This window comes from Carassius gibelio, chromosome B6 (assembly GCF_023724105.1).
Source record: "Carassius gibelio isolate Cgi1373 ecotype wild population from Czech Republic chromosome B6, carGib1.2-hapl.c, whole genome shotgun sequence".
Classification (NCBI taxonomy): Eukaryota; Metazoa; Chordata; class Actinopteri; order Cypriniformes; family Cyprinidae; genus Carassius; species Carassius gibelio.
The window spans coordinates 12,409,385-12,422,956 of NC_068401.1; the positions used below are offsets into that span (position 1 = coordinate 12,409,385).

General features: G+C 36.8%; 1 protein-coding gene across 20 annotated transcripts in view; it reads right to left on the bottom strand.

Annotated features, from left to right (window-relative positions):
* Positions 1 to 13,572, bottom strand: part of LOC127959226 (dedicator of cytokinesis protein 7) — a 53,306-nt gene that overhangs the window by 15,603 nt on the left and 24,131 nt on the right. For 3 of the 20 annotated variants that reach the window (XM_052558257.1, XM_052558256.1, XM_052558260.1), the window contains exons 23-43: positions 13,466 to 13,558; positions 12,633 to 12,722; positions 12,108 to 12,203; positions 11,864 to 12,004; positions 10,455 to 10,568; positions 10,215 to 10,382; positions 9,962 to 10,113; positions 8,290 to 8,459; positions 8,015 to 8,169; positions 7,559 to 7,741; positions 7,201 to 7,357; positions 6,977 to 7,073; positions 4,708 to 4,725; positions 3,137 to 3,190; positions 2,332 to 2,428; positions 2,106 to 2,240; positions 1,789 to 1,941; positions 981 to 1,139; positions 803 to 903; positions 291 to 483; positions 61 to 204 (exon numbers count right to left, since the gene is read on the bottom strand). In XM_052558257.1, the coding sequence (XP_052414217.1) occupies positions 61 to 204; positions 291 to 483; positions 803 to 903; positions 981 to 1,139; positions 1,789 to 1,941; positions 2,106 to 2,240; positions 2,332 to 2,428; positions 3,137 to 3,190; positions 4,708 to 4,725; positions 6,977 to 7,073; positions 7,201 to 7,357; positions 7,559 to 7,741; positions 8,015 to 8,169; positions 8,290 to 8,459; positions 9,962 to 10,113; positions 10,215 to 10,382; positions 10,455 to 10,568; positions 11,864 to 12,004; positions 12,108 to 12,203; positions 12,633 to 12,722; positions 13,466 to 13,558 (2,670 nt within the window). The remainder of the gene's footprint in view (positions 1 to 60; positions 205 to 290; positions 484 to 802; positions 904 to 980; positions 1,140 to 1,788; positions 1,942 to 2,105; positions 2,241 to 2,331; positions 2,429 to 3,136; positions 3,191 to 4,707; positions 4,726 to 6,976; positions 7,074 to 7,200; positions 7,358 to 7,558; positions 7,742 to 8,014; positions 8,170 to 8,289; positions 8,460 to 9,961; positions 10,114 to 10,214; positions 10,383 to 10,454; positions 10,569 to 11,863; positions 12,005 to 12,107; positions 12,204 to 12,632; positions 12,723 to 13,465; positions 13,559 to 13,572) is intronic. The other 17 variants (XM_052558270.1, XM_052558269.1, XM_052558268.1 and 14 more) reach the window with 12 other exon arrangements.

Sequence of the window (13,572 nt, forward strand, 5' to 3'; positions counted from 1 at the left end):
GAAAGGGGCTACAATAGTAATAAAGTAGAAGTCTCTTAAACCACATAGTAAATAACGCACCACAGAAAAGGAGGCTGCAGCCTGTTCCAGCAACCCAACTAAGCCTGCCTCAGTGAAGTACTTCCCAGAGCAGATGCCCTCCTCGTCTGGTGACACCACGTCATCTGACACAGCAGATTCTTCCAGCACATTAGAGGAAATGTTCTGTAGCGAGAAAGATCTCATGAATATATTATAATTAAAACATAAACGACCGACACGTTATCTGTGTCACAGGGTGCGGCAGGAACCTGAAAGGTGACACAGCCCACAGGCAGGTACTTGCGGTCCTCCAGCATGCTGAGGTACTCGGCCACCAGGGCGGCGCTGTGTACCAAGCATTGAGCTGCCTCTGCATGATTATTCCTCTCCGAGTGCTTCCCGGCCATATTCTGCAGCCAGGTCAGTCGTAGATCCGGGGATGTCTGGTAGCCCTTAGCAATCCTACATAACAGAAAGGACACATGTGTCGATACAGTCAAATATCCAGTAAAAATAGCAATATTGTGGAATATTATTACTATTTTGAAATAACAGTTTTCTATTTAATATGTTCAAATAAAATGTGTTAATGTGAAGCTGAATTTTCTCCATTAATCCAGCTTTCACATGATCATTCTAATATGGTAATTTGGTGCACAAGAAACATGTCTATTCATTATTATCAATGTTGAAAACAAGTTGTGCTGCTTAATATTTTCGTGGAAACCACAATATATTTCCTTAATGTGATGTGATCCATTTTGCAATGTAAAAACAGTACCTGTACATCAGATCAATTAGCATCTCCGGATCTTCTTGATGTTCCTTCATTTTTACCGTGTCCGAAAGAATCATGTGCAGGTTAAACACCAGATCTTGAACCTGAAACCAGAGTCCAAATCAGTGTTTTTGTGACAGGAATGAGCAAATAGAGGGTGGAAAAGGTTTATGAGCCTCACCTGGTCAGGAAAGGTGGTTTCTCTGAGCTCTAGGTCCTCCTCTGCATACGTGAGGATGGTCTTGAGTGAACGCCGCAGAAACTCCTCGTTGAAGTTCTGGGACGTACCCACCAGAGACGAAAGAGACATGGTCACCTGCATTTTCACTCGTGCAAAGTTCTGCAGGAAAGGAAACAAACAAACATTTGATAAAGCTCTTCACATATAAACAGAGACTAAATACTGTTTAAAAATGATTAATAAACATATGGTATAAATATAATATAGTTTATACATATCTAATAATTAATTTAATATGCATACCTACATTTTAACTATTTATAAATAATAAATATATATATATATATATATATATATATATATATATATATATGAACTCATACATAATATTTTATAAATATACACCACTGTTCAAAAATGAGTTTTTTTTTTTGTTTTTTTTTTTCAGCAGTGATGACAGTATAACCATTTATAATACTAAAAAAGATTAATATTTCAAGTAAATGCTGCTCTTTTGAACTTTATTTATTATAACTATTAAAGAATCTTGCATAAATGGTTTTCCAAAAATATAAAGCAACACACTTATATCATAATGCATTACATTATAATGCATATTTTAAAATGCATTATAATATAAATCAGTGTATACCATTTAATGGTGTTGTATTAAATAATATACAGTAATAGAAGATGAAATGAAAAATGCATATTTGCTTATCTGTACATGTGGTACAGAACTGAGGGGCTCAGACAATCTACTATTATTTATGCTGATGATGACAGAGTGGGTTTAAATCTTTCTCACATTTCCAATCTCAAAGTTCTGTCTCATGAGGAGGTAGAGGGAGGCGCTGGCGTGGGCTCTGATGGTGCTGATGCTACTGCTACAGTTCCTCAGGAGCCGCAGACACAGGTCAGCACACTGCTCAGTCTCCTCCTCAAACAGCAGCTCTGGAAACTAAATGCACATTATGACTTGGACACGGTCACAAGAGATCATACACTATTCCATGTAAAGAGAGCAATCACCAAGCAAAATCTCATAGATCTGCTGGAGCTAAAGTAGTTTGATACGAACTCGACAGAAAATTCTGCTCTTTGACCTGATCAGCATTCACTCACCTTTGACACGAGCGCTCTCTGTGTAGCGAAGCAGTGTTGCAAATATAGGGCACTTTGATTACATGCCATGCTGTGTAGCAGGACTTTCAGAACCCCTCCCAGAATGCTTTCTTTGGACTCCGTCACTGACACAGTCTGCATGGCACATAGAGGAACCATCATAGTTATATTTAATGTCTTCTGTGTTAAAATATTGAGATTTATTGATAGCAGTTGAGATCATTACCTGAACTATTATTTCTAGTGTATCCAATATGATGAGATTAGCTTCAGTTGCCAGGTTGCCGTCAATAATTGCTTCATGCTCCAGCTCAGCCCTGGTCCTGACAAACAATGAGGTAATGAATGTTTAGAGTGGTGCAATATGGCAGGTACAACATCAAGCGGATCCTTGAATGCCACAGCAATCTCCACACAAGCATTCAAGTGAGTGTATACAGAAGAAGGGTGTCCTCTGCATACAGAGCAAATATTCTGATGCATACTTTAGTAAGCTTTTGTCCTTGCCTTAAAAAAAATAAAAAAATAAAAAAAAATAAAAAAAACTCTATTCTATATTATTACAGACTTTAATTTTACTTAATGTTAACACTGTTATTATTATTAATAATAACAATAAATGCACTAAACATTTAAAAATAGATATAAGTACTAATCTGTAAAGTAATAATAATAATAATTATAATAATAATACATATTTAATATTAAAACCAAATATTTAATAAAAAGTCTATAAATAAATATTATAAAAAATGTTTAAAAAAAATCCATAAATATATTTTTGTTTTAATCTTTAAGATAAATACTTGAACTTTCACTTATATAGACTTAATCTTTAAAAACATTAAATAAAATAATAATTAAATATTCAATGCACTGAATATTTCAATATTTACAAAATTCTAAATATTAAAAAATTAAGTTCTATAACCTGATCTTGATAGGTTTGAGTTAGGCTTAATAATTCTAAAGAGGTTTAACGATTCACATGAACTGTAGATGTGCAAGCATATCCTAGTGAGCTTACAAACCTAACTAAGAAGGGCTCCTGACTTCTTTCATTGTGCAGCGGAATTCCCTTAAACCTGTATGGTACATGATTCATTCAAAAAAGGCCACACACAAACAACTGTATCATTACCCTTTATAGGGAAGGAGAGAGCCATGGCCCTGTCACAGACTTGGCTGATTATTGTTAGAAGCAGAGAGGGTGGTCTGTTGTTAAAAGGTTTTTGAAAATGTAGCATAATGCTGTATTGTTAAACAGCAACTCTGCACCTGGAGGTTCACTGCGTGCATACTTTGTGCAATCCGTGATTAGGCTTTACTCATCAAGGCACTATATTTTGTACAAGCTAAATTAAACTTAAACATTTAGTACAGTAATTTATTCAATTTAGACCCTACAGGTAAACCATAAAATGTTTTTTTCTGCCGCTCTACTTTACATGCAATTTAATACTGAAAATCACAGGGGCACACAGGGGCTCCAGGAGCTAGAGTGGCATTTGAAAAGGGCCCATGTTAATATGAATTCCCTATGGTTGGGCCACTGAAGAGGATTTGTTCGAAAAAGAGTTGTACGGAAGCACCCACACTGCCAGACACTTGTCCTTTCAAAAAAGGGAGCCAAGTGATTACAGAAGGTTATTCAATGGCATCAAACAATAAACATCAGCAAAATGATTCAATATAACTGAATGAATTAAGACCAGTGGTTCTCAACTGAGGGGCCACAACTAAACAGCAGCAAAGGGGCTACAGAAAAACAGCAGCAAAATGCTTTAATCATTTCATAATAATTTGGATTAATTAAAGGATGAGATTTTTACGCCAAAAATAAATATGAATACTACGTTTCAAAATGGAAAACAAAAGCTTTCACTATAGCACATAACATAGGGAATTATTAGCAAAAAAAAAAAAAAAAGTGACACCAGAAATAAATCTCATCAAAACAAAATACCCATAAGCATTCTCGTTCACGGTGTTGTGTTACACACTTCTAACAAAACTGCTAAATATTTAAACTAAATGTTTCATTCAGGCATTTTTTTTTTCCCATACAAGCTGATTAAAACACAAGCAACCAAAATGTTCTGTTAATAAGTAAATAGATGGTTTTATATTTTTATTAGATTATTTTTATTGTATTGGGATCATGGAGGAATAAAGGTTGAGAACCACTGAACTCATTAAAGGACAACTGCCACCATGTTAATTCTCCAGATTAAATTATTATTAGATAAAGAATATTCTTGGAAAAGAAGTTAAAGAGAGCATTAACTACATCAAATGTTTAAATCATTCGCTGCTAAATCTTGGACCTGAGAGGCTGATTAAAGAGCCATGTTGCACTCTTGTTATAAACAAACTGGTTATAACAGAATCACATCATCCAAGCTGCATCCTTCTCCCCAAATAAACACACAAATTGGTCTAAATCAGATTCTGGTCAGCGGTCAGTTATAACACCATCCAGACCAATCCAAGCACCAGTAGAGAAGAGCAGAACCAAAGCAAGAGGGAGAGGGGCTTTCAATTCAGGTCTGAAGCAAAGCAGGCGTCATTGAAAACAAAACACACTTCAGTTGTACAATACCTGACTGATCTCTGGCCCCTAAACACACAGTACATGAAAGAACAAGGTCAAATCAAGGGGTTATTTGAGGTCAAATGGTTAATGGTTGTTTCTGTATAAATACGAAGAAATGTGGTTCATACTATTAAAAACGGGATAAAATTAATCGTTTTATGGGAGGAAAACAAGCAGATATCATAATTTAACCATACAGAACACATAGATAATAATAATAATAATAAAAATAAACTTTAAGGCAGAATAGTTACAAAATTAAAAGAAAACATAATAAAATTAAATATATATACATTGCATTTTATTATTTAGATTTAATAAATCATTATTATTACTTTTCTTTTTTCCCCACTCTTACTACTAGACTAACTACTGACGACTACATTACAAAGTTTGTACTTGTATCAGGTAGGTTACATAATCAGGGTTGGTACAGAAACTGCAAAATGTAATTCCAGGACTTTCAAGGACTTTTCAAGCACTACTAAAGGACTAAAATCCGTGACCACAATATCGTTATTATCTTTCAAATTCTAATAAATAAACTAATAAAAGAAAATGGTACAAATAAAGAGCAGCACATGCAAAGCATGCAATAGCTGTGGCAACCTGAAAGAATACTATGGCAAAGTTATCGCTTTCCTTATTCAAAGTGATTTTGTTTATGAAAATATGATTGATCTGAAGAGTAAAAGATTAATTGTACACTTGGAAAGTTATAAGCTGCATCACGCTCATAGACACTAGGGGTGTGACAATACACTTACACAGATACTTTGTTTACTAGAACCAGACAGTATTTTAATACTATTTTTAAGAAATTTTAAATCACAAAAAGACAAACAATGTAGTTGTATTTTAAAACATCTAATTTTATACATAATATCATGTATTACAACAAATACCTACAGAGGGCGGCAACAGTCTGGTGATGTTTAATTTTACTGCGTGATTCAACAATGTTTAAAAGGACAATAAGTAACTTTTTAGGTATTTTATTATCTAAAATCAATATTTTTATTCATAAATATGCCCTCAATGGTGTACAAATACCTATGCCAATGTTTAAACTAATCCTCGTAAATGAAGAATTTATTATCTTTATATACATGGGACGGGTAGGTCGACGGAGGCTTCCATGTAGTTCCGCCATCTTGCAAAACTATAATAGCAGAGAGGGACAAAAAGTACTAAGCCAACGCGTTTCCACAACGCGTTTTCGGTCAGAGCCAGAAACGCAGGTGCAGAGCAGTGAGAGGCGCTTGAAACTGCACTGGCAAATTTAAAAGTCTGGATTGCATTCTTATTATGGACCATACATATGCCGCGCCACAGGAGAAGAAAACATCGTCGCCAAAACAGTCAAAAATAGAACGTAAAAGTAAACGTGACCGTAGATTACAGAAAACAAGAGTTAATGTCGGGGAAGCTTTTTCTAGGTGGAAAGAGCTAATGCTGGTACATATCGCCTACCGTAGATGCAACGCGCATTTGAAAAAGCGAGGCGCTGGAGAGCAAAATTAGTTTGAATGCAAAATACAATTTCACCACTAGATGGGAGTAATTCCTACTTAGTGTCCCTTTAAATCCATGTAATTTTAATGTTTGGCCACATACCAACTCAGAGCTAGGGTTTGAAATTTTATTTTCAAATAGCGATGTACAACAAATCACATAACAGAAATATGTTGACGTATTCTCCTGTGTTTGCACAGTTCTATAAACAATTTACGTTATAAAATTTAGTGAGATAATACACACTGTTTTCTCAGATGTACATTAAGCAGCCCAAAATCACAGCATATGCAAAAGAAGAGTTTGTCGACCGAGGGGCTTAAATATAGATGCTCCAAGTTTGTAAATGAACACAAAGCGCGTCAGACTTTAAACGTGTTCACAATTAAACCCTAAACAAACAGCACGTAATAAAAGACTGAGCAATATAATGCAAGCACTATCAATTGTTTTATCACAAAATCAACTTTTTACTGATATCGCGAGACTGCTTTTCACCTCCATGAGTAATATCGCGAGATCTCGTCTGCTCGTCAAGAGAAATGGCTCTGTATTTATATCAGACGCGATGCATGGTTATTTTTGTGAGAAAAGATTTTTATTGAAAACAAAAATGAATACCAATTTCATATATACTACCTTTTAAACATTCAAGTAATTTTCAAGTACCTTTTCATAAATATGGCAGTTTTCAAGGGTTTTCCTGAACTAAAGAATAAAAAATAAATTAATTAATAAAAAAAATGTAATCAAATCATACTTGTCCATCTTTTCGCTGGTCTGACGCCAATGGGTCATATCTTTTCTCCAGCGCAGGTTTTCTTGGCTGCCAAAAGCACTGCCTGATGGACTTCTCTCTGTGTAGTACAAAAGAAGAGAAAGGGCAACACACATCAAGTTATGTCCAACAGAATATTGTTCATATACATATAATTTATGTATGCATGTATGTGTTTTTTTTTTTTTTTTTTTTTTTTTACTAACCAAGCTGCCCCCTGCTCCGTCGCACCATCTCCTGTCTGGCTCCAATACTGCCTAGAATAGCTTCTTCCAACTTGGCTTTCATGTCTTTGGATTTCTTAAAGGTTAGACTGTTCATACGTTCAAATGCCTTTTTGCCCTGCATGAACAAAAAATGGGCCTTTTTGTACGAGATGGATGGATAGAAACACACAAACATTCATTAATTTCATTCGGTTTGTGAAAGAACATAGCTGATGAACGGAAACAGACGTGAAAGAGATACAGATATATTGCTACTGAGAGATCCATAAGTGCGGTGGAGACACATCTGATTAATACCTTTGGCATTAGCTCCCTCAACTATGAAGCTTATTCAAACCTTGTATTCAAAGCAGGAGACACAGAGGTAGAGGAGGTCCAACAGGCGATTGAGCTGCGAGACAGACAGGTCAGTGAACCATTTCTGAAGCACCATTTCATCGGCATTCTTCAGCACCCACAGCAGACAGATGAGCAGACTACGACTGGACTCAGCTGAGAACGAGCCATGCTGACGGGTGGCCTTGAGAACAAGGTGTAGGAATTTTAGTGAAGGATTGATATTCTCCTTTTTCAGACACTGCATGATGTAGCTTTCTTGTTATATAACATTCCTTTGGTCTAATTGTCTCTAACATCAAGTAATGTATTTTAATTCAAAACAATTCAATTCTTTATGGCAGCTTAAGTTTTTTTTAAATAAAATGGATTTGCACAAAAAATGGCTTTCCTTTAAATGTGAAGGGTGTCATTTCTTTCATTCACACACTGCAACCAATCAGTGAGGTCACAATACCTGTGGATTGAGCAGAAAACTACTAGGCCGTGACATCTGTGGCACAGAGGTCCCTGCAATTGCCATTGCAACAGTCTGGCTAATCATACTGTTGCCCTCAGCTTCCTGCTCCTCTGTACCTGGACCACCAGGACGCCCCCACTGATTATGGGATTCTGCGATGGTAAAAGAGAGGTTAAAAAGACTAAAGAAAAACAGCAACATGGGTGGATGTTGTTATTACATGGCATATTTACAATACAATATGAGCAGGATACAAAAATCTATGAACATACCGGTGAAATCATGGAGCTGGGGAAGGGTTTCCATCACAATGGCTATGAGAGGTAGGTAGAGCAGTGCAACTCTAGCTTTGACCTCGGGGTCAGCATAACGTGGGTCTGAGTCATGACTGGACAGCAGATTATGAACCACGCTGATGACCTTCTTATGAAGACCAAACATCCTATAGCAAAAGTAAAATTATATATTTGAGAGATGAAATAATAAAAATTCTTAAATTAAATTATGAATTATATAATAATAAAATATGTAAATAAATAATACATAATTGTAAATATAATTATAGTTATTGTTGGTTTTGATTGCTTCCATTGTCCAATTGTGATGATTTTGGCTCACCAACAATTCCCTATCTCAACAAATTAGAATACGGTGACATGCCAATCGGCTTATCAACTCAAAACACCTGCAAAGGTTTCCTGATCCTTCAAAATGGTCTCTTAGTTTGGACCACTAGGCTACACAATCATGGGGAAGACTGCTGATCTGACAGTTGTCCAGAAGACAGTCATTGACACCCTTCACAAGGAGGGTAAGCCACAAAAATTAATTGCCAAAGAAGCTGGCTGTTCACAGAGTGCTGTATCCAAGCATGTTAACAGAAAGTTGAGTGGAAGGAAAAAGTGTAGAAGAAAAAGATGCACAACCAACCGAGAGAACCGCAGCCTTATGAGGATTGTCAAGCAAAATCGATTCAAGAATTTGAGTGAACTTCACAAGGAATGGACTGAGGCTGGGGTCAAGGCGTCAAGAGCCACCACACACAGATGTGTCAAGTAATTTGTTGAACCACAGACAACATCAGAGTCGTCTTACCTGGGCTAAGGAGAAGAAGAACTAGACTGTTGCCCAGTAGTCCAAAAAGTCCTCTTTTCAGATGAGAGCAAGTTTTGTATTTCATTTAGAAACCAAGGTCCTAGAGTCTGTAGGAAGGGTGGAGAAGTTCTTAGCCCAAGTTACTTGAAGTCCAGTGTTAAGTTTCCACAGTCTGTGATGATTTGGGGTTCAATGTCATCTGCTGGTATTGGTCCACTGTGTTTTTCAAAAACCAAAGTCACTGCACCTGTTTACCAAGAATTTTTGGAGCACTTCATGCTTCCTTCTGCTGACCAGCTTTTTGAAGATGCTGATTTCATTTTTCAGCAGGATTTGGCTCCTGTCCACACTGCCAAAATCACCAAAAGTTGGTTAAATGACCAGGGTGTGGATGTGCTTGACTGGCCAGCAAACTCACCAGACCTAAACTCCATAGAGTATCTATGGGGTATTTTCAAGAGGAAAATGAGAAACAGAAGACCAAAAAATGCAGATGAGCTGAAGGCCACTGTGAAAGAAACCTTGGCTTCCATACCACCTCATCAGTGCCACAAACCGATCACCTCCATGCCACGCCGAATTGAGACAGTAATTAAAGCAAAAGGAGCCCCTACCAAGTATTGAGTACATGTATAGTACATGAAAATACTTTCCAAAAAGCCAACAATCACTAAAATATGTTGTTGTTGTTTTTTTATGAAGTATTTTAATTTGTTGAGATAGTGAATTGGTGGGTTTTTGTTAAATGTAATATATATATAAAATACACACACTTTTTTATGTATTAAAATAGCAAATGTTTTAAAATTGTAATTCTTGAAGAGTTAAGAATGGAAATAGGGCACACACCAGGGTACTGACCCGTCAGCCTCTGGGTCAAGTATTACAGTCAGCTCTGTCAGAACCAGACCAGCAAGGTAATGCTGCTCCCTGAAGGGCACAGACAGCTCAAACATGTTCGCAATCTTTTGGTCCTGCACATGGGTAGAGAATCCAGAACTCTGGTGGAAGAAAATGAGAATGCAAGGAAGGTTACCATTACTATCTATTTTAGTGTAATTTAGAGTTTATTACAGTTCACTTTCTCAGTCAGTGTTCATACCTGAGATGTGGCAGAAGACACTGAAGGAGAGGGGGAGGCTGGGGGTGTAAGTAGACTGAAGGGCAGGTTTAGAGTGACATAGTGTTCATGGCTACAGATGATCCTCAGGAAGTCTAGTCTCAGAGACTCTAGAGTGGGGTTCTGTAGTGCATAGAGCTTGGTGGACACCTGGAAATGGAAGGTAATCAGTAAGACAATGTATAAAATACATAGCATGTTTGGAACTGAATTGCAAGGTACCTGTTTCCAGTAGGTTTTGATGAGAGAGAAGACAAAGCCTCTATCCATGACTGACAGGAGGTCATTGATGAAGAAAGCCAAGCTGGTGTTGAGCCTTTCCACCAACTCAAGATCCTAAAAAGACAACAAAGTAAAGACAAACATGAAACAGCAAACTCACCACTTCAAAAGCTTTACAGACATACAGGAAATAATGTTTTTTTCTTGATTAATCATCTGCAAGAATTAACCATTGAACTTTAAATTATACTTAAATGACAACGTAATACTTATTTTCATTTATTTGTTTCCTTTTTATATATTGTTTTACATAATATAATTAGCACCATTATCATATCAATTTCACTTTTAACATGCACTGAGATAAAGCAAAATAACAATATTATAAATTATATAATTATAGATACATATATTTATTCAAAATAAATATTTTGTAACAATATAGGTATTTACTATGACTTTTTATTGATTTAACATATCCTTGCTGAATAAAAGTATACACACCTTTCAAAAAAAATAAATTACATGTATTCTGTATAAATGCTGTTATTTTAAACTTTTTTTTAAGCAAACAAATCTGAAAAAGGCATCATAGGTTCCAAAAAAAAAAAATGTATCTGCACAACCTTTTCCAACACTGACAATAAATCAGCATATTAGAATGATTTCTGAAGGATCATTTAACACTAGCTATGTTTCCATCCAAAGATACAGATTTAACTTATGTGCAAAACTGGAATATTGCATAAAACATTTGCAAATAAAGCAACGGTTCCATCCAACGAGAACAAAATCATCACTTCAGAGGATGCCAGCTCTTTGGGAACGCAATCATGTAAGACAGTAATTATACAAGAAATACTTTGATCACAGACTTTACTCAGGCATTTCAGAATGACCAAAACAACATATAAATGCTGTGGACGAGATTGGTTCGCTGGTTAGTCAAGTCGTGCCATCTCATGATTTTTTGGGATGCGCATTGAGGAATTTATTAGGTAAATGTGTTTCCATCAAAGTTTATGTGCAGTTTTCTTATCGGATATAAAATTTATCCCACTCAGTTGTGCGCATCAGTTTTCATCTCGGCATTTCCATCCAGCGCTTTACGCGTTATTCCAAAATGCTAATAAAAATAGGTGGATGGAAGCATAGCTACTGAAGTAGTAATGTAATGGCTGATGAAAATTCAGCTTTCTCACCACAGGGATAAATTATATTTTAAAATATATTAAAATAGAAAACTGTTATTTTAAATTGTAATATTATTTCACAGTATAACTGTTTTTACTGTATTTTTGATCAAATAAATGCAGCCTTGATGAACATAAGAGACTTCTTAAAAAAAAACAAAATAACATTATTACAATATTATAATACATTATTTCATGTAGTTGCAGTTTTCTCACCTTCTGGAAACGTGAGACGATGTCACCTGCAATGGTGCTAACCAGAGCGGTGATGTCATCCATGAAGCGCTCAGGGAAGCGGTTCTTCCTGGGGGACTGCAGGCGGTCAGTAAAGTATAAGTGGTGAATGATGCTCTTCACCTGAAAATAGAACGAACATCCTTTTTTTCCTCACAATAACAGATGCTTCACTTTTGATCATAACGGAGGAAGCATGGGGATTTATGATTGTGGAAGTACTTACCATAAGCTCAAAGAAGAACCAGGCCTGTTGCAGGGCTCCCTCCCTCACGCTGCCACTGCTGACCACCCACTGGAGGGCAAGCTCCTCATGAAAGAGCTAGAACAGGAAGGAACCATCAAAGAAGCATTCACCATCAAATTCACTACATATAGATCAGTATGTCTTAGTTCTACAATGGGGTATGATGCGGTCCTTTGACATAAGGTCCACTGTGTTGCTGCAAGAGTGAGGAGGATTCATTATTCTAGAGATCCAACATTAAACACATATAAACATCCCAGTCGAACACAGTACCCGTTATCGGGGCAAGACCAACAGGGTGCTCCATACCACAAGTGACACATCATTCCCTCTTCAAACAGTCTTCAGTTGCATTCATAGTAAAGAGGAGCCAGCATCCACAAGAACATGACAACCACAGCAACAAAACAACATCAACAACAACATCCAGTCATTCCAAGACAGACAGGCGCAGGTGAGGCGAGGAGGGGCTCGGCTCCTGCTCTCCGGGAATTGGGTCTCTACCTTTTTGGTTGGCAAGCGTCCCGTTAATGTTTGCAAGAAACTGGCGCTCTCAGTGTGCGATGACATGCGATTGCCACTGCGCTCCATGGCCTACGGGTGGGGATGAATGGAAGGGTGACAAAAGATTAGTGTGGAGGACAAGAGTATGTGGTGCCATTCACTACCAATACCTACACACACACACACACACACACACACACACACACACACGGACACGCCCTCAGCACACACACACAAAACACAATACAAAACGAAAATGCACAAACTGTAATACTGTCATAGATAAATAAGTCATTATAAAATGCAATTATTTTTACACTAAACATTTACATTAAAATTGCTATTCCGGGGGACATAGTCTACTCAGTAAGGACACTGAAGAGATTTTAATGTTTTGTGTGCGGCTGAATAAATGAAATAAAATTAAATAAATAAAAAGTCTGCATGTAATGATTTATTACAGGCACTGAGTAATGAGAAAATTATTAGTCTTCTTAACCATGTGCCGTTTATTAAAAATAAACAAACAGACAGACAAACAAAACACACACGCATACAGTTACATGCAGCATATAATAACATGCCAGGCACAGAGAAAATGGAAATTGGTTATTTATGCCCATGCAATGATTTTTAGAGTGAAATTGTGAATAAGAAAAAATAAGGTGGCTTTGGAAAAGACTGTTTAAGAAGAGTTTAAAAAAAGGAAAATGGAAGCGGAAGAGGAGTGTGCCATGGAGTTATCAGATATTGCCGTTTTAGTGCTACTGGGAACAACTGTGTGAAATGGGGGACTCTGCTTTGTATTTGGGGGTTGGGATAGTCAGAATGACCTGCTTAGCATCGGAAGATGAGCCAGGGCTGGTCCCCCAGGGGGCGCTTTTGCACCCCATTGTATGCACCCAGGAGTTGGAGCGATCTAAGCCCTGCAAACCAAGGG